The sequence below is a fragment of the Mirounga angustirostris genome, unplaced genomic scaffold (genome assembly GCF_029215605.1).
Source record: "Mirounga angustirostris isolate CCGP_5_RB_7025 unplaced genomic scaffold, mMirAng1.0.hap1 SCAF_12, whole genome shotgun sequence".
Lineage (NCBI taxonomy): Eukaryota > Metazoa > Chordata > Mammalia > Carnivora > Phocidae > Mirounga > Mirounga angustirostris.
In genome coordinates, this window is record NW_026991720.1 from 1452378 (window position 1) to 1479052 (window position 26675).

Genomic DNA, 26675 nt, shown 5'->3' on the forward strand with positions numbered 1-26675 from the left:
CCCACAGTGGACCTGGGAAAATTCGTCTTTAGAGCATCCCAACCCAGAAAGCAGAGGGAGACCATGTTGGATATGTAGGATGCAGCGTCTGGGGTCTGCTCCGTAGGAGCAGGACAGCCGGATCCCACCTCGCCCAGCTCTGCGGACTCCGAGAAACGTATGTGACGTCCTGGGGTCTGGGCTCTCCTTTGCAGAAGGACAGGATAAAGCCAGGCACCCTCGGTGCTCCCAAAACATAAGCCTCCCTCAGAAACGTGATATCAGTGCCCACTGTACACAACCCCCCACCCCGGGGAGGGAAGCTCTGTCCTCTCCAGACAGACGCTGGCCCGGGCCTGTTGCCCTGGGATCAGGGGCAAGAACAGGGACATGGGGAGGCGGCACCCCCAGGGGCAGCCAGAGGGCTGGAGGGTGCCCCCCTCCCGTCTGGGTTCCATCAGGTTGAGAAGAGACGTCCCCAAACCAGGCCGTTGGCTAGGAAAAAGCCCAGGATCTCTGTAAGCGCAGCCCCACCCTTCCGGACCCAGATGGCTGACTGCTACCCCATCCATCAAACTCACTCTCAGGAACGGGGAAGATTCATTGTCCTGTGTCATCCGGGGCCACCCCGTGTCACCGTGTAATGGCCAGTCGGTCAGAGAAACAATAATTTTCATGCCATAAAAACTGAATTCCGTTTGTTCACTAAGAACGAATGCTGTTGATCAAGCGAAACCTATAAAAACCCCCGAGACAAAAGGCAAAGAATTAAGGCTGATGCGCAGGCTGCTGACAGGTCATGATTAGCACGTCCGCGGCCAGGGCGAGGGCGCAGCAGGCGAGGGGGGCCGGGGCTAGAGCCTCAGCAGAGGAAGGCAGCCTGGGCGTCTCCGGGAGCACAGCTCGTCGCTCCTCACACGGCCGCTGTCGGGCGTCTGGGAGGGGGCCCGCTGCGGCCTCGGTGCTCCTGGGAGGACGGTCCCGTCCGGGCGGGTCTGGGACAGAACGTAGTCGTGGGATGACACAATGCTGGAGCTGTTGGAGGGTGAACGTCAGCGGTGTGAGGCTCTGAGAAGCCACACGTCGGAGGCTGTACGAGCCAGACGGCCCTCAGCTAAGGGCGCGTCCCAATTGGGCCGCGGTGAAGCCGGGACCTGCGACAAGGAGACGAACGCCTCTGCCTTGGCGCCCAGGCACGCCGAGGCCCTGTCCGAGCGCCTCCCCCGGCCGGCTTCAGTGGGCACGGCGCTGGGAGGAGGTTCCCGGCCACCCACCCCCCGACATCTGGTGGAGAACCACATCGACGACACACGTGGAGGGGACGAGGATGGGAACGTGGGGGGCCCCAGCTAGCACCCCAGGTGCAGGCAAGAGTGAGGACACGTGCTGCTCATGGGGCAGGGTCCATAGGAGCCGCAGGGACACGGAGGAAGCTGATCCAAACCTTGGCGGCCCGGGAGGGGCTGCGAGCCCGCCGCTGCCGCAGGGCCTGGGACGGGGCCCTGGCAGCAGGGGCTCCTTGGAGGACCACCGGAGCCCAGCCTCATTCTCACCCCGGCAACGCGGGAACCAGGCACGGGCAGCAGGTGCCCAGCGGGTGTGGGGGGCCGGTGGCCTCGAGACAGCGAGCAGACGGAAGGTTCTGCGCGCCTGAGCCTCCGTCGTGCTCGGCGGCAAGAGGCCAGGTCAGGAGCCCGGGAGCGCGGTCAGCAACGTCATGGCCCCCCTTTCCAGATGGTGCCGCGTCACGTTCCTGGCTCTACCGCTGCCCTCCCACTCCGGGGACCGGGTGCGGCCACGCAGGACCCTGGGCACCGTATGTATAATTTCCCATGAATGTGCAGGGATTTCAAAATAAAAGTGTGTATGCATCTGTTCAAAGTGAGCTCTGCGGCCCTTACTCCTCCTAACACCGGGGCAAAAGGTTGGCAGACGGCCCTGGGTGTGTGGGGCGCGGTTCCTCACAGCAGGACCGCCTCCCAACCCGGTCCCAAAAGCTCTGTCCCCAAATGGGCCCCTTCCGGGAGGGTGCTGCGGGTGGGTGCCTTCTGCCTCCACCACCCTCGACGTCCGCTCAGCACCCACGAAGCCCCTCCAGGAGGCCAGGAGGCCCCAGCGCCCTCCGACGGCTGCCCGCTGAGAACCAGCCTCAGCACCGGCACTCGCACCCCGGCCTCTGCACGGCACCCCGCCTTCTGAGGTGGGGGAGCAGACTCCCCAGGAGCAGGGGTGTGAGCTCACACTCTTCCACACAGGCCAAGGGACCTCGGTGCGCCGTGCCCCACGACCTGGGAAGCAGGCACCTACCCTGCTCCCCGGGCCTGTGGGGCGTCCGTTCACTGAGGGAAGCGTTAGGGCGAGCAGCCTGTGGACGTGGACGTGGACGTGGGCTGCCCGCCCGCAGGGCCATGTGAGGACCAGGGGCCCCGAGCCGGATGGAAGCTGGCTCCAGGCGTGGCTGGAAGACACCATCCCACAGATGCTGCGTCCCGACGTGACTGGCCTCAAAGCACAGCAAGGGGCCAAGGCGACGAAACCTGGCCTCACGCCCTTCCCGGGTGCCAACAGCAGATCCCCGTGTGCGAGCATCGGAGACACATCCACAGACCAAACGACCCCTTGCGAGAGGCTCTGGGTCCTGCGAGTCGGCCTCTTTATCCCAGAATCGCTGGTTTCCAGCACGGCCCTGGTCACGCTGCACCCACAGCTGGGACGGGCGGAACAGCGCTTGTCCCCCACGTCCTCCGCTGTCCCCCTCCCTGCCAGCCAGGCCGCCAGTCTCACACGAGGTCAGCTCAGTGGGGTGCTGTCCCTCACTCAACACCTCGTCCCACCGTCTCCCGAATCCCCGAATCTCCCGTCCAGCCTCCTGCCCCCAATGGCACTGGATGGCTCCTAACTGAAATGATAGACAAGGACGGTTTCACTTCTAATTACGGAGAACAGGGCGATGCGCAGCTATACCAATAATGACGTCTCATGAGCAGCAACAGTTGCGTTTACGCTTTATTTGTGTAAGGCAGCACTGAAAATACATGAGGCCTTCACGGGCACATTTTCCACAACAAGCAGTCAACCCCAGTCCACACCACCTCCCCAGCAAAGCCAAACAAAGCCAACTTCTCCCTAACAGTCATCTTAAAATCACAACGGCTGCACTCATTTCTGGCTCTCACGCCCATGACGCGGCCGCAGATGCAAGTCCCTGGCACCCCCGATCCCACCCAGGCCCTGCCCGGGGCCCTCACCGCTGCGCCCCGTGAGCACGCGCTCGTGTTGAGGCGGAGAACGGCCCGGGCAGGGCGCGCGCAGGGAAGGTTAAGGCAGCGCAGGATCCAGTCAGTAGCAGAGGGTTAAGAAGCAGCTGATCATGCAAAGGCAGAAGCACGGAAACCGCACAGAATCTTGCCAGGAAAAAAAAAATGTTTGCAAAGGAGACAATGTTTACAGACGGAAACATTTCGTTCCGCCTCCTTGTTCATATCTTCTCGCGAGAGTGTGTGTGTAAACACCTCATCTGTTCTTCCCCGCGTGACCCAAACTATGACCCAGAGATGGCATTTACCCAACAAAATTCTGTAGGATCCTGTGAATGTGCTAAGAAGAATTAAGGGTCCAAGAAAAAAAAAGATGGGATTTAGCAAAAATTAAACAATATTTGAAGTCAAGTTCAGGCTAGAGATTAAAACTACGATAAATGTAAGGAATGACTTTACATCTAAAGTGATTCACCCCTGGGGCCCCCCCAGGATGTGGCCAGGCCACCCTGCAGCGCTGCTTGGAGGTCTAGCCCGCCCCCCGGTCTGAAGGACGAGCACCCTGGAGGCCGTGACCCGATGCACGATGCCGCTCGGTCACCCTGCCCTTAACTACGTCCTGGCTCCCAGAAATCTACCGCCACGAAGAAAGAAAGTCATTCCGAGAACACACTCCGTTATCTGCCGGCACCCCTCACACCCCTAACGCTAGAAGTATCTCACAAGTTGGTGTCGCGGCTGAGCAGCTGCAAAGAAGGCGCTGGGTCCTTAACCACTCGAGGAGACGCAATCGGATTTAGTGCCGGGAGGAGCGAGGGCAGTCGGGCAGGCTCCACACCACCCATGCCTCCGCCACCCGCGACCGTCGCTCCCGTCTCCCGCCGCCCCTGCGCCAACTGAGGCGTCCTCCGCATGCCCGTGCTGAGAAGGTGTGGTCTCGGGACAGGGGCAAAGCAGGCGCCGCTAGCTAACACGCACTACCGCACGGAGCCGGCCTGGGCGCCGCCTCGGGCAGCGCGAGCGAGGCTGCAGTCCGTCTAGTGGTTGCCTTTGGTCGACTTCTTCTTCTTGGATTCCTCTCTCTGCTTCTGCTTCTTCCTCTTGCCACCTTCTTTGAATCCTAAGGAAACACGGCTCGTGAAACACTGTGCAGAACAGCGGCTGCTTCCCCACTAAGAGGCAAACATGTTTCCAAATACTCCCCCGTGTTTAAAAAAAGAAAAAAAAAAGACACAATAGAGTCAGGTCTCTTCACTTCTCTCCAGGCCACACCTGAAGCTCAACAAAACCACCGGCTGCCTCGTTCCACCGCACAGTGCGGCCTCTGACCGATTCAAAGAGCGCCACAGCCATGCAGGGGGCGGGCGTTCAGCCCACGCTCCCCTCTGCTCACCTTCGACAGCCCCACCCGGGGCCCCCACGAGACCCTGCACCCCTGCGCGGCCCCCGCAACCCACCGGGCAGGGCGGACTCCGCCCCAGGGATGGGCTCCCTGCAGCCCTGGCCAGACGGGAGTCCCGTCCGCAGGGGCGAGCCCGGCTGTGGGCTCATTTCCACGGGTTCTGGGCTGTTCATTCCCATTCCTCATCTGAGGATGAGAACCTTCCATTTGCCCTGTGCCGTGGGCTTAACGTGTGCTTGGCTGCAGGTGAATGCACACCACCTCACCCTCTGGAGAGCCCTTCAGTTCTGCAGAAATAACTCAGGACCTTGTGCGCAATCGGTCCAAACGATGTGGTGGAAGAAGAGCAAGCCGGCACACGGGCTGGATGCAGATTTCAGGTAACAAGGCTGTATTTAAACGGCCTGACTGGACAGGACGAGGGACAGAACCAGCCCGATCACTGTGGGACTGGGCCTTAACACCGTCAGGCCCCTGAACCTGCCCGAAGACCATGTGAAAGCACTCTCGGGATTTTAAAGGACACGGCCACATCCTGGAGCACCCTCTCCCGTCCAGATGGGGTTGACACAGTCTGTCGGCAGACGCCACGGGGGCACGACGCTCGTCCTTTGCAGAACCACAATCCCAGGCACGAGGGTCCTCTGTCATTTAGATGGGGGCCGACAGCCAACACACAAGGAGCCCCCGACACGTGCCCCAGGCTTGGCTCAACCACCTGCTGCCAGGGGGCCGCCTCCGAGGGCAGTCTACTCACCCCGTGACAGCACTGAAGGAGACCACACGCGCCTCAGGAACACCAGGCCTCAGAGCCACTTAGTCCTCCCTCGAGTGACGCGGGAGGCCCTGTGCTCCCCAGTCCTTCTCCGCCTTCCCTGCAGCCCGTGCACCTGAGGTTCCACGCAACCTGCGTGTCCCACCTGGGGCTGTTATACCTGCCAGACACCCAGGGCCGTGTGTGTAGGAAGCTGCATCGGAGTTTTCAACGGGAGGGAGAAGACAAAGGGCTAACCCACTCGGCAGGGCAAGGCTGAGGGCAGGCAGAGGGCTCACCACAGCTGCAGCCGGTGGCAAATCCAGGGAACGGGCCCCAATGGCCATGATCGAGGGGCGCGGTAGAAGAACAGCCTCTGAGGCATCAAACAGGGAACCAGAGCTAGTCTGGGGACGTGTCGGTGGGTCCATTACTGGACGTGATTACACGTAGGAGGCACAACGAGGTGACACCAAATGGCCCCATTCGGTCCCAGGTGGGTCCCAGGCCGGCCGTGAGTGGCCAGCAACGGCCAGTGGCTTTGAAGGAACACACAGGGAGTGGGGTTCAGAGGCCTCACGTGCGATTGTCTGGAGGCTCAGCCGACTGTGGGCGTCACTTCTTAGAGGGGAGGACGGCCTCCCCTCCCCACACCAGACTCAATTACATGTAAAATAACCTGAGAAAAAAAAGAAAAACCTGCTAACCTACTACGGAGGGACAGATCTTTCCCGTCCCTGAGGCTCGGGACGCCGGTCAGAGCAAGGTGACAGAAGTCCTGTCCCCCCTCTACGCTCCCTGTGCCGTCCGAGCAGGCTTTGCTGAGCTGTTGACTTCCAGGCTCGATGATGACAACCGAGCCTGAGGGAGCAGAAGGCCCCAGAGGAAGACGGGGCGGCCGTGGGGCCAGCTGCTGAGGCCCCTGACCCTGTCCTGCCTCCGAGACCCGACCTCCATGGCCACCACTGCAGTCATGAAATCCTAACACCTGACCCAGAAGGGACCCTGGGCACACACGGGGCAGAGCTGGACTCGGTGCTGCCTGGCCCCAGCCCCTCCCCCAGAGAGCACCTGCTGTCACAGCGCACCGCACTCAAAGTCCCCAGTAACATGTCACTTCTACCACGAGGCTCTGTTAAGATGACAACAGAAAAATAACTTGGGACAAACTAAAGGAATTTCAGCACAAATGACAAGATTCTGGGGGTGCGGAGCCGCTGCCCTTGTGACCCAGCTGACGTGTCCCACCCGTGCATCTGGGGCACGTGAGGGACACTGACCAGCCCGAGGCTACAGACCGGGCCCGAGGCCTCGTGGCCCCAGGACCCTGCTCAGGCACTGGCCGCAACCACCCCTCCTGCCGGTTCCTTCAAAGACAGGGGCCAACGGCCAGCAGAGCCGAGCTGCCCGGGGCTCTCCAGTCACTACGGAGGCAAGTTCCCAGAGCTGACCGAGAAAAACAAGTTTAATTTACCCCGACAGCCAAGTCTGTCTGCAGGAACTCCAACAGTGGAGGGAGCCAAGGGCCTGGTGCTCGGACAGGGCCCAGGGCAGAGGCTCCACAGGGACCGGCCGTGGGTGCCCCTAAAAGCACGCGACCCCATTCCCAGGTCCCCCCCGGCCCCACCCAAGCCACACCTGTGGCACAAACCTCGAGGGGTGTCCGAACCAACCCAAATCCACCTGCTCTGCCACCCAGCAGGGCAGCACCAAAGCAAGTTTTCACCAAGGCCTCCCCCGCCAAAGACAAAGCGGTAGCGTGATTCGGATGGTAAGGATCTAAAGCTGCAGGACAACAGGATGGCAGCGCAGGGCCGGGACTCCGAAGAGCCCTGGGACTCAGAGGTCGACGCCCGGGGCATCCAGGTGAGGCGGGCGCTGCTGGGCTCTGCGGGGCGGCAGGCACATGGGGTCCGTAGTAAAGCAGAATCACTGGGATAGTCTCTGAAAGTATCTGCGTTCTGGGACAAAGCATACGAGAGAAAGGGGCCTGCCCGCCACCCGGAGTTCCTGCACGGCTGGTGCATTCACAGAACGGCCGCCCGGCCGTGTCCGCGCCTCCTCGCTGGTCGGACGCCCCTCACCAGGACCACCAGGCGGGCTGCAGCCAGGCCGGACGGCTCGCACTAAGGATCCCTCACAGAAGGAAACGTTTTAAAGCCCCGTGCGTTCTTAGCAGAGAAGCATGTTAGGTATGTAAATTAGTATCATTAAAAAGACCGACTTCAAAAGCTGCCCCAAGCGGCCAGCAGCGTGGACGCCAGGCAGCCAAGCCGCGGCCCCCCTCTGCACTCCGCAAGGCCAAGCGCCCGCAGCGGCCCTGGCTCACGCGCTTCCTTCAAACCCCACGCGCAGAAAAAAACAAAGTTAAAGGACCAATTCTATTCTTTCAGTCGTGAATTCTTCTTCACGTCGAGTACCTTTAATTTTCCTTCTCAACAGTTCCATGTTCCTGACGCACCCAGTCTGTGCGGGGTCCACACATGAAAAGCACGAACCCTCTCTCAACACTGCACTCGGACTGTGTCCAGGTGACGCACGGTGCCAAGAGCACGGCAGGGGGCGGGACGGGAGCCGGGAACGCAGCGCAGTGGCCCGTGAACGGCCACCCCAGCCGGTCAAGACCGCGCCGCCTGCCACCACCCCCTGCTCCGCGGTCGCCAACCCCCCCACCCGCCGAGCACAGACACCGCCACTCCCCACGCTGCACGGGACCCTGACCTGGATCCCGAGTCTTTCGGCTGTGCCGGCCACGTGGGAAACCCTCCCAGGAGCACTCAACTCAGAGTCCGGAAGCACAGCTGAGGTGAGAGCGCGCCCTCAGCCCAGAATCATCACTTCCCAGAGCTGCCAGGCCGCCTCCATGCCGCACGGCCACGGCGCGCTCCCAGGGGCCACTCCGTCTAGTGGCTGTTCCGGCGTGGAGGCGCCCGGGGACCAAGTTCCTTCCTGTTCGCTCGTTCTTAAGAAGAATCACTTGGAAGCGCGGCGCCTCCAGACTACGCGGGAGAACACAGGCTGTCCGGCCAGGGGCAGCGTCCAGGTGTCCCCAGACGAGGGCTCATGCGGAGCTCTGGGGAGTCTGCTGGGAGGAGCCCCAGCCCCCCTTTATTACTGGCTGGCACCAGGACCTGCAACACTGGACCAAGAGAGCTGGAAATGGTTTATGCAGGGAAGCGAAGCCTTCTGCTGGCGGGAGGGAGACCCTGAGGGTGACAGTCTGACTAGCCTGGAGGACGTTCACCAGCTTTGCGTCCCAATTTGCGATTTTGTGCCACATTCTTTTCTCAGTCTGTTAACTCTTCCTTTGCGGCAGCTTAGAAAGTCAGCCGAAGTGTCCGGCACGAGCTCACTATGCATCTGTATGAGACTCAGGTCTTGAATTTCTTGACTTAACCCTGACGCTCTTTTCAAGCCCGCATTACTCATGGTGAGTCAACAGCATCAGAACCTGCCCCCCCACCCCCCAAAGGTGTTCTGGCCGTCCCGACCCCATCAGGGAGGGGCTACACTCCGGGAATACAAGGCAAGCCTTTAAGCCTCCCAACAGCCAAGGAAAAGGGGCTGGATGTCCATCCCCCTCCTCTTTTGTCTAAGACTTGTGCCAGGGTCAAAAACATGCCTGGAGGGGACCTGATGGTAGAAACTGACAAAACCATGAGATTTCAGGGAGAAGAATGAAAAACCCTAGTATCCCAGGATTCTCCAGCAGGGCTAATTTATGCTGCACTTGGCAGGTGTAGTCTCCGAGGATCTAGAGCAAACAAGCAGCTTCGCCCGGGAAGCACGGGTCTCGCTCTGAACTTGGGATCTGCCCTTCGGACCCGCTCTGCTGGTGATGGTCCCACGTCCTGCCCCAGAAGCCTGGCTGTCTGGCGAATAAGACTCCACCAGGGAGGCCCATCTCTGCACACCTGATTCTTGGGAACTGGGATATTCCAACCCAGTACGTAGGTTTATGGGATCCTTCCAACCAGACAGACAAAGCTCCTTAAAAATCACTGTTCAAACGGTGATCTGTTCAAGCAAACGGAGTCTACGACCCTGCCCCCTGCCACGGCCCCTGACTGCCACACTGCCCCCTGCCCAAAGACCACTCGGTACCAAGAGCTGACAACCAATGCTGGGAAAATGTCCACATGCCCATTCAAGGCAGAGTGAGTTCTTTCCGAATTCATACAGCTCTTCCAACAACCTCCACGTTCCATTCAATTACACAGGAAAAGGCTAACGTCTCCCAACAGTCCACCCGTTTGCGTTAGCACCACTCCGGGCCAGAGCTGGGGGCCACGTGTCCACAGCCCCGAGTGCACTCTGTGCCGTGGTTCGAAGCCCCAGACACCCATGGTCAAGTGGGCGCCACATTCCTTCTGTCCTCTGCAAAACCCTACCAAGCACCTCCGCTTGACTGAGGACGACCAGGAGGAGCTGCGAGGGACCAACTGCCCGATAGCAAGTTCTGGGGCAGGAAGGGCCCCAACCTCATCCTCCTAATGCCCAGCTGCAATGCTGTGTTCTGCGGAGGCCCACAGAATGAGCTTCGCGCGTACCCTGACGTCACCCTGACACAGGGGACCGAGGACGGATGTCTTCATCTACCACATAGCACGCTACGGTCACTGTGGCGGCTCCCAGTGGCGACAACCAGGATGGGCACAAATGTGTCACGCGAATGAATAATTCAAACTCATCTGATGCCAGGCTGCAGAACGCAGGTCAAAGCTATGGCACAGCCATCTCTCAGAAATGACCCAGAACTTTCTATGGGGAATTCCCTTCAAAGACCCATCTGGGCTCCATAAGAAATTACAAGCCAAGAAGCTGGAGGAAGGCAGAGCCAGGGCCCTGGAGCAACGGGGTCGTGATCACCCAGCGCGTCCAGAGGCCACAGAGGAAACACTACAGCTCCACCTGGGAGGAAGGCGGCAACAAGGTGTCCAGGAGGGGTGCTCCGTTCTATTTTTAACCAAGCGCAAGTGAAGGCACGAGGCTAGGAAGCAAATGCAGAACATTCCATCACCGAGACTGCAAGGGGCCCACAGTTTAGTGAGCGGCTCGGAGCATGTGGCCCGTCCAAGTTGCAAGAACTCAAGCACTAAGTGCAAAGTGACAAAAAGGAACATTCAAAGTAGAAGCAGCACCTGTCATCCTCTGCCCAAGACAACACACCGCATACCATCGTGGAAGACTGGCACCCCGTTTTAATTGGGGGATCTCCCGGGAGGGGAGCCGAGAGCAAGGGGCCTCCTCCCGCCGCCACCATGCTCTGAGCAGCCTCTCGCGGGCCCCCGCCCCGCCCCGCCCCGCTCAGGTCAGGACACAGCACAGGAGTGATTTCGGTCCTCTCTGGTCTCGGGAGGGAAGGGAGCCGTCCCCTCCGGGAAGCTCCACATCGGTTTCCCTTTGCACACCTGCAGAGAGCACGGAGGGGTCCCAGGGGCTGCTGGTGGCCCGCTGGTTGCCTGGCTCGTCCTCCTCTTCACGCGTGTGGAGAGACTCGGGTTTGGGCAGGGAGGCCGGCCTGTGTGGCCTCGTTGAGTGGCCACTGGTGCTGGTGGGCTGGGCAGGCAGCGCACTCTGACCTCTGCGCCGGCACTCCTCCAGGAGAGCGTCCTCATCGGCCACACCTGCAAGCACAGGACGGGGTGGGCGTGAGCTCGCACTGCTCCTCTCTCCACCTGTCCTGGGGGCCCCCGCGCCCCTGCAGGAGGAGAAGGAAGACGCTGAGTCCACCACCTGTGCTATCTGGGCCTGACCCTAACCTTCAGAGACAGGGGCTTGGGACAGGCCCAGGACACAGCTGCTCGTGCCCGCCCCTGCACACACACACACACACACACACACGCGGGCGACTTCACGCGTTGTCAGAGCGCGAGTCCTACTGAAATCCGTCAGGGGCGAGGCCGCCCACGAAAATTTGTCAAAACTGACCCAGCGGTTATCACCCTGCAAGGAAAGGGCTCCAGATGCAGCCTCCCATCGCGTTCCCGGGCAGCCTGAATTCTAGAACCTGTCCATCTAAGGGGAGGAGGGGTTGGCTGGCCAGGAGGTGGGGGCCTGACGCCCGTGTCCCCGCCCGCGCGGGTCATCTGTCACCCCAGAGACACACCCAAGATGGGACAGTCCTCTCAACGTTGTGTGTCTACTGGTCTTCAAACAATAGAAAGCAGTTTTGCACATTAGATAAACACTAGGAATTAAATCAGAAAACAACTTCTAATCGTCACTGAATGATCTCAAATTTCATTCTCTGAAGGCTCTTGATGACCAGGCGCGCAGGTGGAGAGAAAGGTGCCGTATGAAGCCAGAAGCGATGCTGTCACACCCCCATCTCAGGGAACAACGGGCCCGGGGGCGTTCCCCTCCCCTGGAGGGAGGTGGGGGCGTCCGCTATCCAGGGCCCAACAGTCATCAGATGCCCAGCCAGCCAGCGCACAGAACCCGAGCCCCAAGAAGTGCATGAGGGACCACCTCCCTCCAAGTGTGACCTCCAGCGTGCACAGAGCGTGGACTGTCCCGTCCCCGCCTTCCCCGTCGGAGCCTCAGGTGTCAGCACTCGGCTCATTCACACCAGGTGCAGGCTCAGCGCGGGCAAGACAGAGTGCCCACCTAGATCACTCGGAGGGCGCGAAAGCCCTTCTCACGGGTCAACCTCCGAGCCACAAGCACCGACCCCAACCCAGGCGTGACCTCTGCCCTCGCACCAGAGTCATGGCCACACTGGTGAGAGGCGGCGGACTCCATGGTCCCAGCACCCACGCCAAGCACAGAAACTGCTGGAGAAATAGAAGTCCTGCACAGCCTGCATCGTGCGACTGGCATTTTAGAGGTTTTCCAAAGTGAGTCTCTGGTTCCTCAAAGAGCCTGAAAATCCCCCACAGCTCCGGACACCCTGGGCGCAACACACGTGCTCCGTGCTTTCCGGCACTCGGACCCCCCAGCCCCGCAGCGAGGCCGGGCTAAGGGCCAGCGTCCCGTTCTCTCCCGGCTACCATGCTCATGTCCCACATGCTGGCCGAAACGGAAATGTTCGTTTTGGAGCCGATTAACCAGGCAGACCATCACAGGGCGAGGGAACGCTCGGCGGTCCCGTGCACGTGGCCCGGACAGACATTTTCAGTGAGGACCTCTGACCCACTGAGGGTTTCTCAGAATCAGATCCAATGACGAGAGGACACGGATACCCCAGGCCTGGCAGGCACATCCGTCTGGTGCAGGTGCCTCAACCAAGGACCACCCCGTGTCTGCAGCAGGAATGCGCCCATGAGCGGGGCCGAGGTCGCGGTTGGGGGAGAACTCGAGGGGAGCCCACCTCTCGGGGGGTCTGTGGTCTGATTATGTGGCCTTGTGTTGTTTTTGGCAAATAAAACAGAAGTATCACTCCCAAATACACGGTGTAAGCCCCAAGGAGCTGGCAACAAGTAGTAACTGCTATGTGGTGACCTGACTTCAAAGCCTGCATCTGCAGAGGGGAGTGGAGAAGGGCGGGGAGCCAGGACCTCGGTGTCTGTAGGCGTCCCGGCTGCGAGCCACCCTCAGGGAGGGGCCTGTGGCCGCGGCACCCAAGGGGACACCACGATCAGCTCTGTGCCCTGAGCGTCAAGGCACGTGCTCAGCTTCTCTCCACCTTGGAAGGAGGCAGGAAACTTCCGAGGGCAAACGGGCCACCCCTCCGGGCCCCACACCACCACACCTCGTAATCAACAGTGGAACACAGAAGAAAATATCAGCACGAGTTCAGAACATGGTCAGTACCTCTCCGTGTGGGCTTGGCTTTTTGAGTGGCTGGCCTGGACGTGGCGGAGGAGGACGGGGGCACGTGGGGGGAGTCGCGCCCTTCCCAGCTTACTTACCCCAGTTCAGGAACACTCGGATCCGAGTCTCTCCCTGCCAGCCGTTCCGGCACACGCCGAAGAGGAGGTGGCCTTTTCCCTGCCACCTCCACAAGCACCTGCAGCCACCATGGCCAAGGACCACCCCCCATGGAAGAGCAGTGAACTGGTCTGGGCACAGACCACTGGCCTCACTTCCGTCACTTACGGTGCAGAGAAGGTGGGCGTCTGCTGCTGGACACAGGCCCCCACGAGCTAGAAGGCCACCACGGGGCCACACGAGCCACCATGTGGGGAAGAAGCACCAGGACTGGGCCGTCCTACCTACCCCCGGTTCTCGCTGCACTAAACCACCTGCTCGCCCCAGGCCCAGGACGGGCACAAACACCGGCTTTCAAGGCCGCGTCATGTCCTGGGTTTGCTGTGTGGTTAGAAACCAGAAGTCTCTAAGATATTAAGCTCGACGATAGTCTGAGAATGCCTTGAATATGCAAAGACAGAAAACAGTTGCACGCTGAAGGTTTCCATCCACTCCAGACTCTGGGCGAAGGTGCCACGTCTCCCACACCTCTCGGATCCGGACACACTCAGGGCGCAGGAGGCAAGCATGTCCCTGACTCCAGGACTGCACAGGAAGCCGGAGTCCTGCAGGGGGTCCCAGGCCCCAAGCGCCCAAGCCTGCCCACTGGCTCTGGCCAGAGGCTCAGTGCCTGTCCTCCGTCTCCCCACACCCAACCTCCTGGGCAAATCCTAGTGCCCCTGCAGCTCAGGCCTCTCGCCCACGAGGCTCCTTCCCTCGAGCCCCGCTGCAGAGGCCTTGCAGCAGGAATTACCGCGTGATCAGGGTGGGTGGCCGGGGCTGAGCGCTAGGCTGTCAGGTCCACAGTGCCCCTTTCAGAAATAGTGGAAGGACACACAGCTGAGCACCTACTGTCCCACACGTCGCTTTCTTCCTGATTTACACGGTCGACCCTTACGGGGGACACAGTGACCTCTATGCTCCCCCAGGCCCGCCATGCCACCGAGAGCTCCTCAGGTCTGGAGCAGGAACAATCAGGTCACTGACCCCACAGAGTTCCCACAAAACCTAGCAGTATCTCAAGAACAAGGAAAAATGATTCAGGGAAAGGAGATAAAGGACGGAAATGAGAAGCGAAGATTAAATCGCGGTCTTACCCCAAATCTTCGCTGGATACTTTCTGCAAGGGCTCAGTCCACACGTGCACATTCAAAGCACTCACTGAGCCACTAAATGTGTGGTATGCTCGCAGGCGTTGACAAGGTTATGAAACGGGGGGCCACCACCCTCACCCTGATGGCTGCACGTACGCCTGAGTTTGAGGAAAGGGTGCTGGTTTCAGGAAGAATGAGGGTTACGATGGACTGGACCGTTTGGAACCCCAGGGCAACGCCATCGCTTCCGAGTCGGAGCCTCTGGTCCTCACCATGAGGCGGGAAGCCTGCCTGCGCCCCCCAGGCTGAGCACCGGGCTGCAGACTCCACGTGCCAGGGCCTGAGCCGCCCCCCACCGCGCCCCCCACCGCAGCAGAGCCTCGGGGAGGGGGAGGGGGAAGGGGAGGGGACTCGACATGGAAAGGAGAGGGAGAAGCCTCTGGACCGAGGACGTCCCGCACCCCGAGTCAGAATGGACTGCGGCACAAAGGGTCAGGTCAACCGGTCGTCAGGACCCACTGCTCCGGCCTCATGGTGCATTTTTGCGGAAGAGGGAGCTTCTGAGGGGGGTGAGTACCGCGGGACTGGAACTGGCTTTGCCTCACCTCAACCTCAGAGCAGTCTTGCCGACCTTCCGGAGCACCAGACTCCGCGCGCCCCGCCCCCCCACCCCCCAACCCAGCCCATCTTCAGAGCCTCTGTTCTGCCTTCGGTTCCCGCCAAAGCCCCGGGACGCGGCAGCGCCGGGTCGGAAACACTCCCGCTGCCGTCTCAGGGCCGCACCGCTGGGCGAGAGTGTCTGCGGGGAACTCGCCCGAGCAACGCCCACCAGCACCTCACGAAGCCACGGGGTGCCCGGGTGCCCGGTGTGACTTACAGCTTTCTGAATTAAAACCAGACTGACCACGGCCGCCCCTACCTCATCCCCTACACCCACGGTCACACCTGAGAAGTCGCAGTTTGCTGCTTTCCACAGCCTTTTCCCAGGTCCTGTCCGACTTCGCGAATTACTAGACCCTTGCTCTTCTATGGCACTTCCTGCTGTTCCGACGATTTGTTGACCGCTTTGTACTGTATGAAGGCAATACAGAACACAAATACCTGGAAAAAAGTAGTCCCCTCTAGTTCTACAACCCACCCAGAACTTACTACCTCGGTGTGATTTCAGCAAGCGTTTTCTCCTGCGTGTGAATTAACTGAACTTCATGTTGCTTACAAGAATCCGAGCACCTTTTTCATTCGGAAAACCAAATATACCAGCAACGGTCCTGCCCTGCAGCACCAAGTTATAAAATTTAAAAACAAAAACAGGGTCTGCAGTGTCCGAGCCAAAGTACGCTGAGATCATCGAGAAGCTATGAAAGGAATGCTCAGCAGCTGCCCCGCGCGCACTGCCGACCGTCAGATTGCCTCCGTTCTTTCCCCAAATGGAGTCCAGATACAGTGAGTGCACTCTGGCCTGATAATATGCAAATGAAAACAAACTTCCGTAGATAAAAACAGAATCCCTTTTCCCAAATAAGTACAATCCAAGAGGCCTTGGTTGTGGCTGCTGTTCCCGGGCAGGGGCGCCGGCAAGGCGGGGGGTGCAAATCCCTACTTACTCAAGTCATGACCACCACCAACACAATGCGAGATGACACAAACACCCAAAAATGCACCACTGGCCCATCAGAAGGTTCACTCAAACCTCAGGGCCCGGTCTGTGCCAGGCACTGCAGACCGGCGTGGGGCAGGGCTCCTGTTCTCACAGATGCAGTAGACGGGACACCCACGCACAGAACACGGTGCCACGGTGAGGTCCGCGCCACCCACCTCGTGCTCAGCACATCCACAGCATGCAGGACCAACGGCGAGTGGGCAGCTCCCCCAAAGGGGACAAAACGGGACATGGGAACAGCACAGGGAGCGGCACGGACCAGGATGTGCCTGGGACGTAGGACAGAGCGGCCATGGAGAGGCCTGGGACAGGAACAGGAAAACACAGGCACCACACAGATCCTGAAATGTCTCTTAAGCCGACAGGGTCCCTGAGCGGTTTTCAACAAGGCAACGACTCGATTCCAGCCAGCAGTTGGTGGACACGTGACACAGGGACACCACGCAAGCTGGACTGGGAAGGCAGACCGGCTCATTAAGGGAGACAAGGACTAGTTCTCCAAGTAACCGGACACAGGGAAAGCACACCATGGCTGGTTACATGAAAGGAAACCAAGTCACAGTGGGGCCCAAGCCCAGGCAGAGAGGGGCTGCAGTGCTGGGAGCAGGTGCGTGGAACCCCGATCTGGGGTGAAGGCCAGGGAGGGGCCACGACAAAGCAGCCTACAAGGAAGCTGGGCCCTGAGCCCCAGAGCTGCTGGCTTCCCCACCAGTACTTCAGCTGAAACCGAGGACGGAGCTCCTTCACCTGGTCCCGGGGCGCTGCACCGCGCCTCCACGACATGGCCACCATACACGACCACCTCTCCCCCAGCCGGGCCTGGCCGACTGCACATCTCCCGGGGCTGGCAGGCAGGGGTGGGTCCTCAATGGGCCTCTGTTAAGACCTCAAAGGCCTCTGTGTGGCGTAGGCCTAATGGTGTTAGAGACCGTGCAGCCTGGCAACCTCCCGACAGACACAGGGCCACAGCCACGGCCCAGGACACTTCCTGAAGCAGGAGGGCCTCCCGGGGAAACCCCACCCGGCACAGCACCTGGGACGGACCGTGCGGACTGGCTGGGGGGACCGGGCTGGATCCCGCTTACCCCGCGGCACCTGCAGAAAGTGTTACGGCGGCAGTGAGGCCAAGGACGCCTGGAACACGGGGCCATCACGTGTCCTGGGGCGTCCGGTTGGCTTGAGCACAATCCTAACCGGAAAAGGAAGAGAGCAGAGGCACACTAGCCAGAGCTTCATCTTCTCGTCTGTGGCTTGCATCGGCTTTATCTCAAGTCACTGGGCCTCCCTCCCGGGACTGGCACCATCCTGTGACGAGGGCTCACGTTTGATGCCTCACTGGTAGCAGGAGGCTGCTGACCCCCCACGTACAACCCAAAGGCCGCCAAGGACGGAGCGGAAAGTGGAAGGACACCAGCACACAGCCCCCCGGCCCCCCGAGGTCCCTGCAGCGAACCTGGCGGAGGTCTCAGGGCCACACAGCCCTACCCCAGCTGCAGCAGGGCCTCGAGAGGACAGGACCCGCGTGGGCGTGGGGAGAGGGGAGGAAAATGCCACCTGAACTGTGAATGGAGCCCTTGTGCCCCGAGCGGGCTGGGCTGCCGGGCCTGCTTGCTTGGCCCACGGTCCTCGGTAACCCCAGCTCCAAAGCAGGACTTCGTGGAGACAGAGAACAGCTGAGGTAATTAACAGCAACGGAAATGAATCTTGAGAAGACCCATCGTAAAGCAGAAGAAACATTCTAGTTCCACAGGTTTGCATATTCATAAAATCTGATTTTTTCTAGTTTCTTCTCAATGACTGCGTCTTCTATGAAACACTGACATCTGTTAAATCTTTCAAAAACCTCTTTCAGATGAAGCAAAGCATGTGCCAAGGACCTGCTGCAGCTGTCTGAATCAGAACCACACACCGGCAGTAACCCGGAGCCTGCGCTCCCCCCGCCCCCGCCCACGGAAAAGGCACACAGCGCCGGCAGGTTCCTCCGGGTGCACCATCGCGACGCCAGGGAACCCAGAGCTCAGCCCCCGTGTCCGCTCAACACCAGCAGTGAGCACCACTCACTAGCACCATTCCCATGAAATTTTCTTCAAAAGAGAATTTAACAGAAAACTAGGGGACACATTAAAACTCCGTGAGGACACAGAGAATCGTGCGTGTTGGAGCCTCTGTCTGTCCCAGCACTCTGAAGGCGCCTCTCGCCAGCCGGTCGGCCCCAGACCACGCTGCGCAGACAGCGGGCTGCTTCGATTCCACTTCCGACCCCGCTGTGGCCAGTGGGAAGGCCCGCGGCTGGGCAATGGAGCGCGCTCTCGTGAGTTAGGGGCCAAGGTATCCTCTCTTTAAAAATCCGTCCCTAACAAAGTTATTCACCGTAGCAGTATCCTAATGAGCGATCTCAAAAAAAAATCCAAAGGCAAATTACTAAGAATTAAGTCATATTTCACAGTGGGGAAAGGACAGAACTGCCATTCATATAGGAAAATAAAAATTAGACTCCATACTTCACTTGGAAAATTTAGATGGATTAACATTTTAAACGTTTTTAGAAGGTAAATAAATAGGGACAGAAATAACCAAACCAAGAGAGGAAAAAAACCCAGCAGAATAAAGTTCACAGAATCGACTAGGTAAAAACTTGCAGTTTTTGAGCCCTTCATCCCAAACAACAGGTGTTTCGTATCTTCTAGGCCATGTTTTGAATGGAAATAAAAACACAACAGCCTTAAAAACCAACAGAAATGAAGAACGTTTTATACGTTGAACTCAGAATTTTAAAAACTCCCATTTGTGAACAAAAAGGCTGTAAATATTCAAAGTGCAACTAACAAAGAGAATAGGAAGAAAAACGATGAAAATTGGATAACCTGTCAATAGGAAAGTACTAAAAGCTAGTGTTTCCAGAAAGAACAGATGCAAGGAGAGAAGGAACTCTCACCAGAGTGACTGACGCCTCCTGAGCCTCGACGGACGGCCATGCTCCCTGGAAACACAAAGTGCTCAACCGACAAGGAGAAAAACCAAACCAGGAACAGCAGAAAACTGTGAAGGTATCAGTAACTGGAAAACATGCCAAGACTAGAGGACTTCGCCGGCAAGGCGCCTCTCCTCCTGGGGACAGAGAGCACAGAAGGCACCCCAGTGAAACAAAGATCCGGGCCAGACCCTCCCGCACACTCGGGAGCCCCAGGGACTTCAAGTCAGAGAACCCAGCATCGCCACCCAGCTTTCTCCTTCAACAGGAAGAGAAAGCTGCAGCCAAGCACATAATCCCAGAAGTCAACTACTAAAACCAGACTACTGAGAACAAGAGGAAAAACCCCTACTATCAGTATTAATGATTGGGTAAGAAAAAATGGGGGAGGGAGAGATAGGCGAAAACTAGTAGGGCTATCTAGCTATAAAAAATTGATACTTTGAAAAAAAAAAGAGTAAGCCAAGGGGTGCCTGGGTGGCTCAGTCAGTTGAGCATCTGACTCTTGGTTTCGGCTCAGGTCATGATCTCAAGGTCCTGGGATGGAGCCCCACGTCAGGCTCCCTGCTCAGTGGGGAGTCTGCTTCTCCCTCTCCCTCTGCACCTCCCTCCTGCTCGTGCTCGCTCCTCTCTCTGCACTCTCTCTCTCTCAAAATCTTTTTAAAAAAATTCTCTCCCTCTTCCTCTGCCCTTCCCCGCCTCTAAAAAAAATAAAAACAGAGTAAGCCAAAAGTACAGTGAAGCAACTGGATAAAAAGGAATATAAAAACTTACTTTCTCACTCAGGTATACCCAATAGCCAGTTAGTAAAGGAAATCAGGTAAGCGTGGGTACCTGGAGCCGACTGTGCCTTTCATTTCGAAGCATTAGGAGCACCCAAGATGGGTTTGAGAACAAGCTGCCCTTTCCGGCAACCACTACAACCAACACAGGGTGATCCTGGCATAAAATAAGACCAAAGAACAAAAGGAGAGAGGAGTCCTGAAACAGCTGTATGTCTGACGCAAATGTACAAGAGGAACACGGAAAGACATTTGGGAGAAAGTCAGATGTTTTCAGCACAAATAGTCCACGTAAATTAAAGAAACAAAGAGACAAATATGTGTCAACATACAAGAAAATGAGACAAAACTTGGCTGTGGCAGATGTAGGATATTAAACCAAAGGTCAAACAAAGCCACTTTTCTGGAGAAGATCCTAAGACGACCACACAGTAAGTCCAATGAACAAATGACCACTGCAAAGGGCCATCCCCTCCACAGAGCAGGCAATGGACAAAGACCCCGCCGTGACATGCACCTACGGGACCCCGGAACTGGGAGAAACACGTTATGCTCCAGCTAACCCCAGCAAACAAGATGCTCCACCCAATTAATTAACCAAAGAAATGTCCAGTTTAGAAATCACTGAGTCTTCACAAGTTATGTGAGGAATCCATTGTTGACGGGGAAGTATTCTTTGTGGAAAGTGATGTCAATTTTCATGCACACGTTTCAACCCAACTGAACTTCTAGGAACCTCATTTGATGTAACTGCTCCCACAAGAGCAGACTGGGGGTAAAAGCTGCTAGCCACTCTGCCGGGGTGCACAAGGGCATCAGGCCAAGGCCACAAGAGCACAAAGGGCGAGCGAGCACATGCCACGCACCGGGCCGGCCAGCCGGCCCTGCCGGGCACTCGGGAACCGCCTGGGAATCCAACCCCTGCTTGGCAGATGACGGGCAACAACTCACAGGACTCTGCGGGAACTCTTCCTCATGCCTTCTGGACAGTCCTTCATGCCTTCCCAACGCCCTTGAACACATTTTCACAGCTCAACAAACTCTGCATGGACCCTTCATCAAATGGCTCATGAATAAAGGAAAGACAAGCAGAGATGGTGGACAGGACACATGGAGCCCACCACTCTTTCTCTTCCTTCCAGCTCTGGATTTCATGTTAGTGCCCTGGCATCCTATCAAGCAACCCCAAAGTCTCAGATAAGAGGTTATCTGCTCAGGCTCAGGGTTGATTAGCAGCAATGTTCCTAACATTCGGGGCAGGCAGACTGGCCAGGCAGCCTGGCTTCATGAGGCCCTTGGCACATCCTCCCTGCCACCCTACCACATTGATGCCAGAGAGGGTCAGCTGACCAAGGGAGCAGCTGAGAAGACAAGTGAACATCTTTGTTCTGGTGGTCCAGTTTTCTCCTAGTATCTTTGTTAATGCATGTGTGTAAGTATATAGTCCTATGATACTGTGTATTCATGACATGATCGAACACACCATCAATACTAGGAAATACTGGTACTTAATATCCTCTTAGGGGAAATTTACCTCCTAACGATAGGCTGGGAAGTCACTAAAAGAACTGTTCGGGGTGCTCGCTTCAGCAGCACACGAACATTGGATGATTAGCATGGCCCCCACTCAAGGGAGGACACGCAAATTCGTGAAATGTTCCAGAGTTCGATGAACACGGGAAGGGAAGGAAAAGACAGACAAAAACAGAGGAGACAAACCGTAAGAGAGTCTTAACTCTCAGGAACAAACTGAGGGTTGCTGACGGGGAAGGGGGTAGGGGGATGAGGTGGCTGGGTGATGGGCATGAAGCACTGGGTATTATAGAAGACTGATGAATCACTAAATTCTACCCCTGAACCTGTGGGGCGCCTGGGTGGCTCAGTCGTTAAGCATCTGCCTTTGGCTCAGGTCATGGTCCCAGGGTCCTGGGATGGAGCCCTGCATCGGGCTCCTGCTCCGCGGGAAGCCTGCTTCTCCCTCTCCCACTCCCCCTGCTTGTGTTCCCTCTCTCGCTGTGTCTCTGTCAAATAAAAATAAATAAATAAAACTGTTTAGGAAAGAAACATAACCACATGACTTGGCACATACATTAAGAATTATATACAAACAAGAATGTTGGTGTACTAATACTCAAAACAATCTAACTCTATTATGAAAGAAACAAAATGCAGGAAACGCCTGAGAAACAAGCCTCCCACAGGCTTCAGACTCCACACAACTGCAATTTCACCGCGTGCGTGTGCGGGGATGGAGGGACAGCGCCAGCAACCAGGCTTCTGCTCAGGCAACCGTCCCCACCAGTGTGTCGGGCTGCAACTCAAAAAGACTGAAGTTTAACCAACATGCTACGATCCACCCACCCCCACTGTACCAGCTTGTGCACTCAGTCCACGCACAGGGCAGAAGGTCACACCAGAGTAAGGTGGTTTTCCCAAAGCATCAGCAGAAAGGAGCCAATCCGACTTCTGCAACATCATCTCCAGTTCCACGGTTCTTCGGCGAGGCTCCCTGCCACTTGCTAAAAAAAGGCCTGTGTTCTCTATCTACTACCCATGTGTGGAATGCTTGCAGTATCAGGATGCAGTCCCCAGCGGTGAGCGTAAGAGGAGGGTGGGGTGGGAGAAGGGCATGATGGCGAGACACGCTTTCCTGACACACATCAATCCTGTATGTAATAAACTGCAGTTTACAAGACTATGAAACTGAACATTTACTAGTCAGGGCCCAAAGAGCAAAGAAGTGTTGTAAACCAAGATGCACCCTCAAGCCCTCCCAAGCCACACCTGGTCATTACGTGGCATGAAGGAGCAGGGCACGATGCTTTCCCAGGTGAACGAGGAGGAATGGAAAGGGACAGTCACCGCCATGCTGGGCTTACTCCTCGAGCACCAGCTCAGTGAGTGGTGCCCCCCAAAGGACTTCTACTCGTCACACTTGCATTCCAGAACAGGTCCTCTGTTTTCTGAATGCTCAGATACGAGGAAAAGGACCGACGGTCCCCAGTAAATGACTCACCCACCCAGGTAGTGTGAGGGTGCCTGACAACAAAGGCAAGAGGAAAGTATTTGCCACCCGAGGGCAAACAGCGAGCTGATGGGCCTCTTGATGCCCACGACCAGTTCTCCCTAACAAGTGAGACTCCAAAGTCCCAACAAGTCCTGGTCTCTGGATCTCCGTGACTTCTACATTTCTGACTGATATGGTTAAGAGCTGTTATAACTTCCCCTCCCTTGACCCTCTCAAATGTCAAGATGTAGAAACTAATATAGCCAAAAGTCATCTGGCCTATCGCAGTCCCAACTGTTAATCATACTAAGAACCAAGGTCTACATCTAATTAATGCAATCACTACAGCTCAAGGAGTACAGAATAGCATTCTCACAGCGGATGAAGCAAGAACAGAAAGTCACCCACATGACCAGATTGGGAGAAATACCTAAAAATCAAAGCGGGTGCATTACATGCTGGAAGGACACAGGAAATGCGGATGGAGAAGAAAAATGGAAGTCAACGTTTCTTGAAGGACTTGCATCATTTAACCACCCAATGCACAAGTACTGACCACAAAAACACCTGAGGTGGTATCAGAATTTTTTTTTTTTTTAAATATAAGCCATTGGGTCATAAAAGTCAACCCCTCTTGACCACACAGTATCAACTGTTCCAATTTACTAGGCAATTTTGGGCTTGAAAACCTCCAGAAATGGTTACTACTACCTCCATCCTGTTACTGAACATGCTGATGGTTAACTTTCGCCACTACGGAAATCCAACAGCAAAGACAGTAAGACCGATTATAAACTACTATTCGATTCTCTGAAAATAAAATTCCAAACTAATTAGGTAGCGCTTCAAAGAAAAATGAGAAGAGCAGTCCCTGAAGAGGGTAGTGATAGGTAGGAGGTAGGTCATCAAGGAGAAATTTTAAACCTTTAGAAGATAATAAACAGAAATGACCACTGACTAGAAAGATGCTATCTCCCCCCTCCCCCCCCAAGCTTGGCCATTCTGTAAGGAACAGACTTCAGCAGACTAGGTACACAGATTCTAAGAGTAACTTCAGGAAATCTAAAGCTAACTCTACAAATCTCTACAATTTGCCCTTGAAAGAACTTCAAAGAAAAGAGAGGAAGGACAAATCGCCATTCGTGCAGCCACGAACATCATCATCGTCTTCATCATAAAGTTACTGAGTTCCCAAACTCGCATCTGGAGCCTCTGGAGCTGTAAAGGAAGCAAAATCCATCGAACTCAATCAGACCAACTGAGGGACCACAGGGATGCAGGGAAAAGAGCAGCCTGACATCCCAAGCGTGTGCTGGCCCATCTTCTTCAAGGACTGTAAGGATTTCTGCCCCTTAACAGAGACATGCAGCACATGGCAGACAGGACACGCAGTGCGTGACAGACAGTGCACACGGGATGTGAGCCTGTCGGGGCAGGCGCCCCGCTGTTTCCACAAGGCATCCAAGCCTACAGAATCACAGAAAAGCATAGGGACCAACAAATGACCAGAGCCTGCAATGTCCACTATGAGCTCTTCTCGCACGTCATTCCTCATGGGAGCGATGCTGCCAGAGCTGGGAAGACGCCTCACGGCTCCGGGTAAAAGGGACTCCTTAACACGCACCCCCCCGCCCCAGACAAATTTGTAAAATGAACATTGCTATCAACAACACAAGTGCAGAACGAAGGCCACGTTCCCCCAATGCCAATGAAGAACATTTGACGGGGATGCTCCCCACCAAGAAATTTCAGCAGAAGGACTCTCTGAAGTCAGAAACCTCTGCCTCTATCCTGCATTGTAAAGCAGAGTTCACAGCGGGACGTGCACCCGACAGTCTCAAAACACGCCCCCCGCCCAAGAAGGATCCCAAACAGGAGACCACAGGTCTAGTGCAATGCCTCCCGGGAAGCTCTAACTAAGGGAGTAGACAGGACTTCTTGCTCCCCTACGGGGGCATCAACCTGCTCTATCGGGAGGGTTCATCCCACCCACCTTTCATGACAACTGTAAATTCTACGTCTGTTCAGTTCCAGGTTATCAACTGCAGTTTCTCAATGACAGAAATCATCTATCCTAACGGCCTAAACCAAGTGGGCTTTCTAGTATCAGAATTTTGGTTTGTGAACCTACAACAGGCTTCTCTTCTCCACAGGCCTGGAGGGCTAGGACAGCACATTTCACAGCTTCCCTTAGTTCAACTGTCTTCAAGAACTTACACTGCATTCTGCACTGTTTTTAGTTTCTATGAAATTTTCTACAATACTCTTTGTTTCCAACAAAAACATTTGATTCTGTAAAGACTCTATGGTACCTGGGCAATTTTCACATGCCTTCTAGTTGGGACAGGAATTTGTCTGTCATGAAGGAACCATCCTTAGGTCCTCCTGTCTTTCTGGCAGGACCCTATGCTTACCCAAAACAAAGCTGAGTGGGGCTGTTCAAATGCAAGCCACGTCCAGTTTAACATCCCTCTGGCTGGAATTCTAGTCACTGGTGACTGGATCTTCAACGTGATTTTACACATCGAAAAACAAAAAAGAGCTTTATTTTTGTTCACACCTATGTCACCCCATGACTTTGACATGCATATCACATCTTTAAATGAGCTGGCATCAAACGTACCCTAGAAAACTAGAACCTACTTGTAAAGAATGAGAAAGTCGTATAGCTATTTCTTCCTTCCCCGTAAAAATGTTACCATAGGAGAAGCTTCAATAAATTGCTCATCATTATGTAACACAAACAGGAAAATAGACACCAACCCTGCAAATATACTGAGAAAAAGGAATACAGGTCACTCAATACCGACGTCCACCTTGAGGAACAGAACTCAACAAGAATGAAGGGACACTGGAAGCCCAGGTACAAAATCATACACAGACACAAGAAGGCTACAGGCCCCACTCAGGAAAGAATGCACCAAACACATTCGCATTTATTATTATTTTTTTAAGCAAATGACAAAGACCCAGTTTACCAGCTTTACTTTTTTAAACCTAAGCTTAACATTACATATTTAAACAATTGTCAAATCTTACTAAGTTGCCAGCATTCATGCACAACTAGAAAAACATCCTCAATTTATTATTAAACGAGAAATGTATTACCATTAATGCATTAATATCTCTCACTACTAAATACTGAAAAAAACTTGAAATTATTTTTGTGGAAGATTCATCCTGGCAATGTTAACTTCACAGCAGGCTGACTCTACTTGGCTCACGTTTCAAGCACGATGGAAAAGCAGGTCCGTGCTGGTGTTAGTTTATGAAAGAGTCACGGCCACCGTGGATTACGTTTAATAAAAAAGCAAAGTGCATACAGAGATTTACAACAATTTTAAAGACAAAAAACAAAAACAAAAACGAAACAAAACAAAAAGAACAAAAACAAAAAACCCCCAAACAATGGTCCTATTATGTGGTCCCAACAATAAACTCAAAAGTCTATGACAAAGAGGGCTCCGATGAGCTGTGTATAAATACTTTAGATTAGGTACAGTTATACTGAAAGTTGAGTTCGTTTGAAATCTTCAAAAAAAAGCGTTCCTGTCAGTCCTCAACGGTGCCCGTTACAGCTAACGCGCCTGCCACACACGTGCGTTGTTACTTGTTATCCAAGCGCAGCAGCTGCTCCTTACCATTTATCGTTAAGGACTTTAACTGGCCGTTCTCTTCCACTTCCACTCTTTCTTCACCGTTCTCCACAATTCTGAAAATAAAATGCATTTCAAACCTTTTTTTTTAAAGTCAATACATGTGAATGTACCTATTTTTAAAAAGCTAATTCCCACTCGCATATATGAAATCACTGATCTTGAGGGCTAAAAACACAGGTGAAAGCAACCTGACAACAAT

General features: G+C 55.6%; 1 protein-coding gene across 12 annotated transcripts in view; it reads right to left on the reverse strand.

Moving 5' to 3' along the window:
• Positions 1 to 572: 572 nt before the first annotated feature.
• Positions 573 to 26675, reverse strand: part of DNAJB6 (DnaJ heat shock protein family (Hsp40) member B6) — a 68399-nt gene continuing 42296 nt past the window's right edge. For 4 of the 12 annotated variants that reach the window (XM_064575649.1, XM_064575651.1, XM_064575650.1 and 1 more), the window contains 4 exons: positions 26459 to 26529; positions 18993 to 19165; positions 10804 to 11019; positions 722 to 1014 (listed from right to left, as the gene is read on the reverse strand). In XM_064575649.1, the coding sequence (XP_064431719.1) occupies positions 748 to 1014; positions 10804 to 11019; positions 18993 to 19165; positions 26459 to 26529 (727 nt within the window). In that variant the 3' untranslated portion in view covers positions 722 to 747. The other 8 variants (XM_064575657.1, XM_045863965.3, XM_064575653.1 and 5 more) reach the window with 7 other exon arrangements.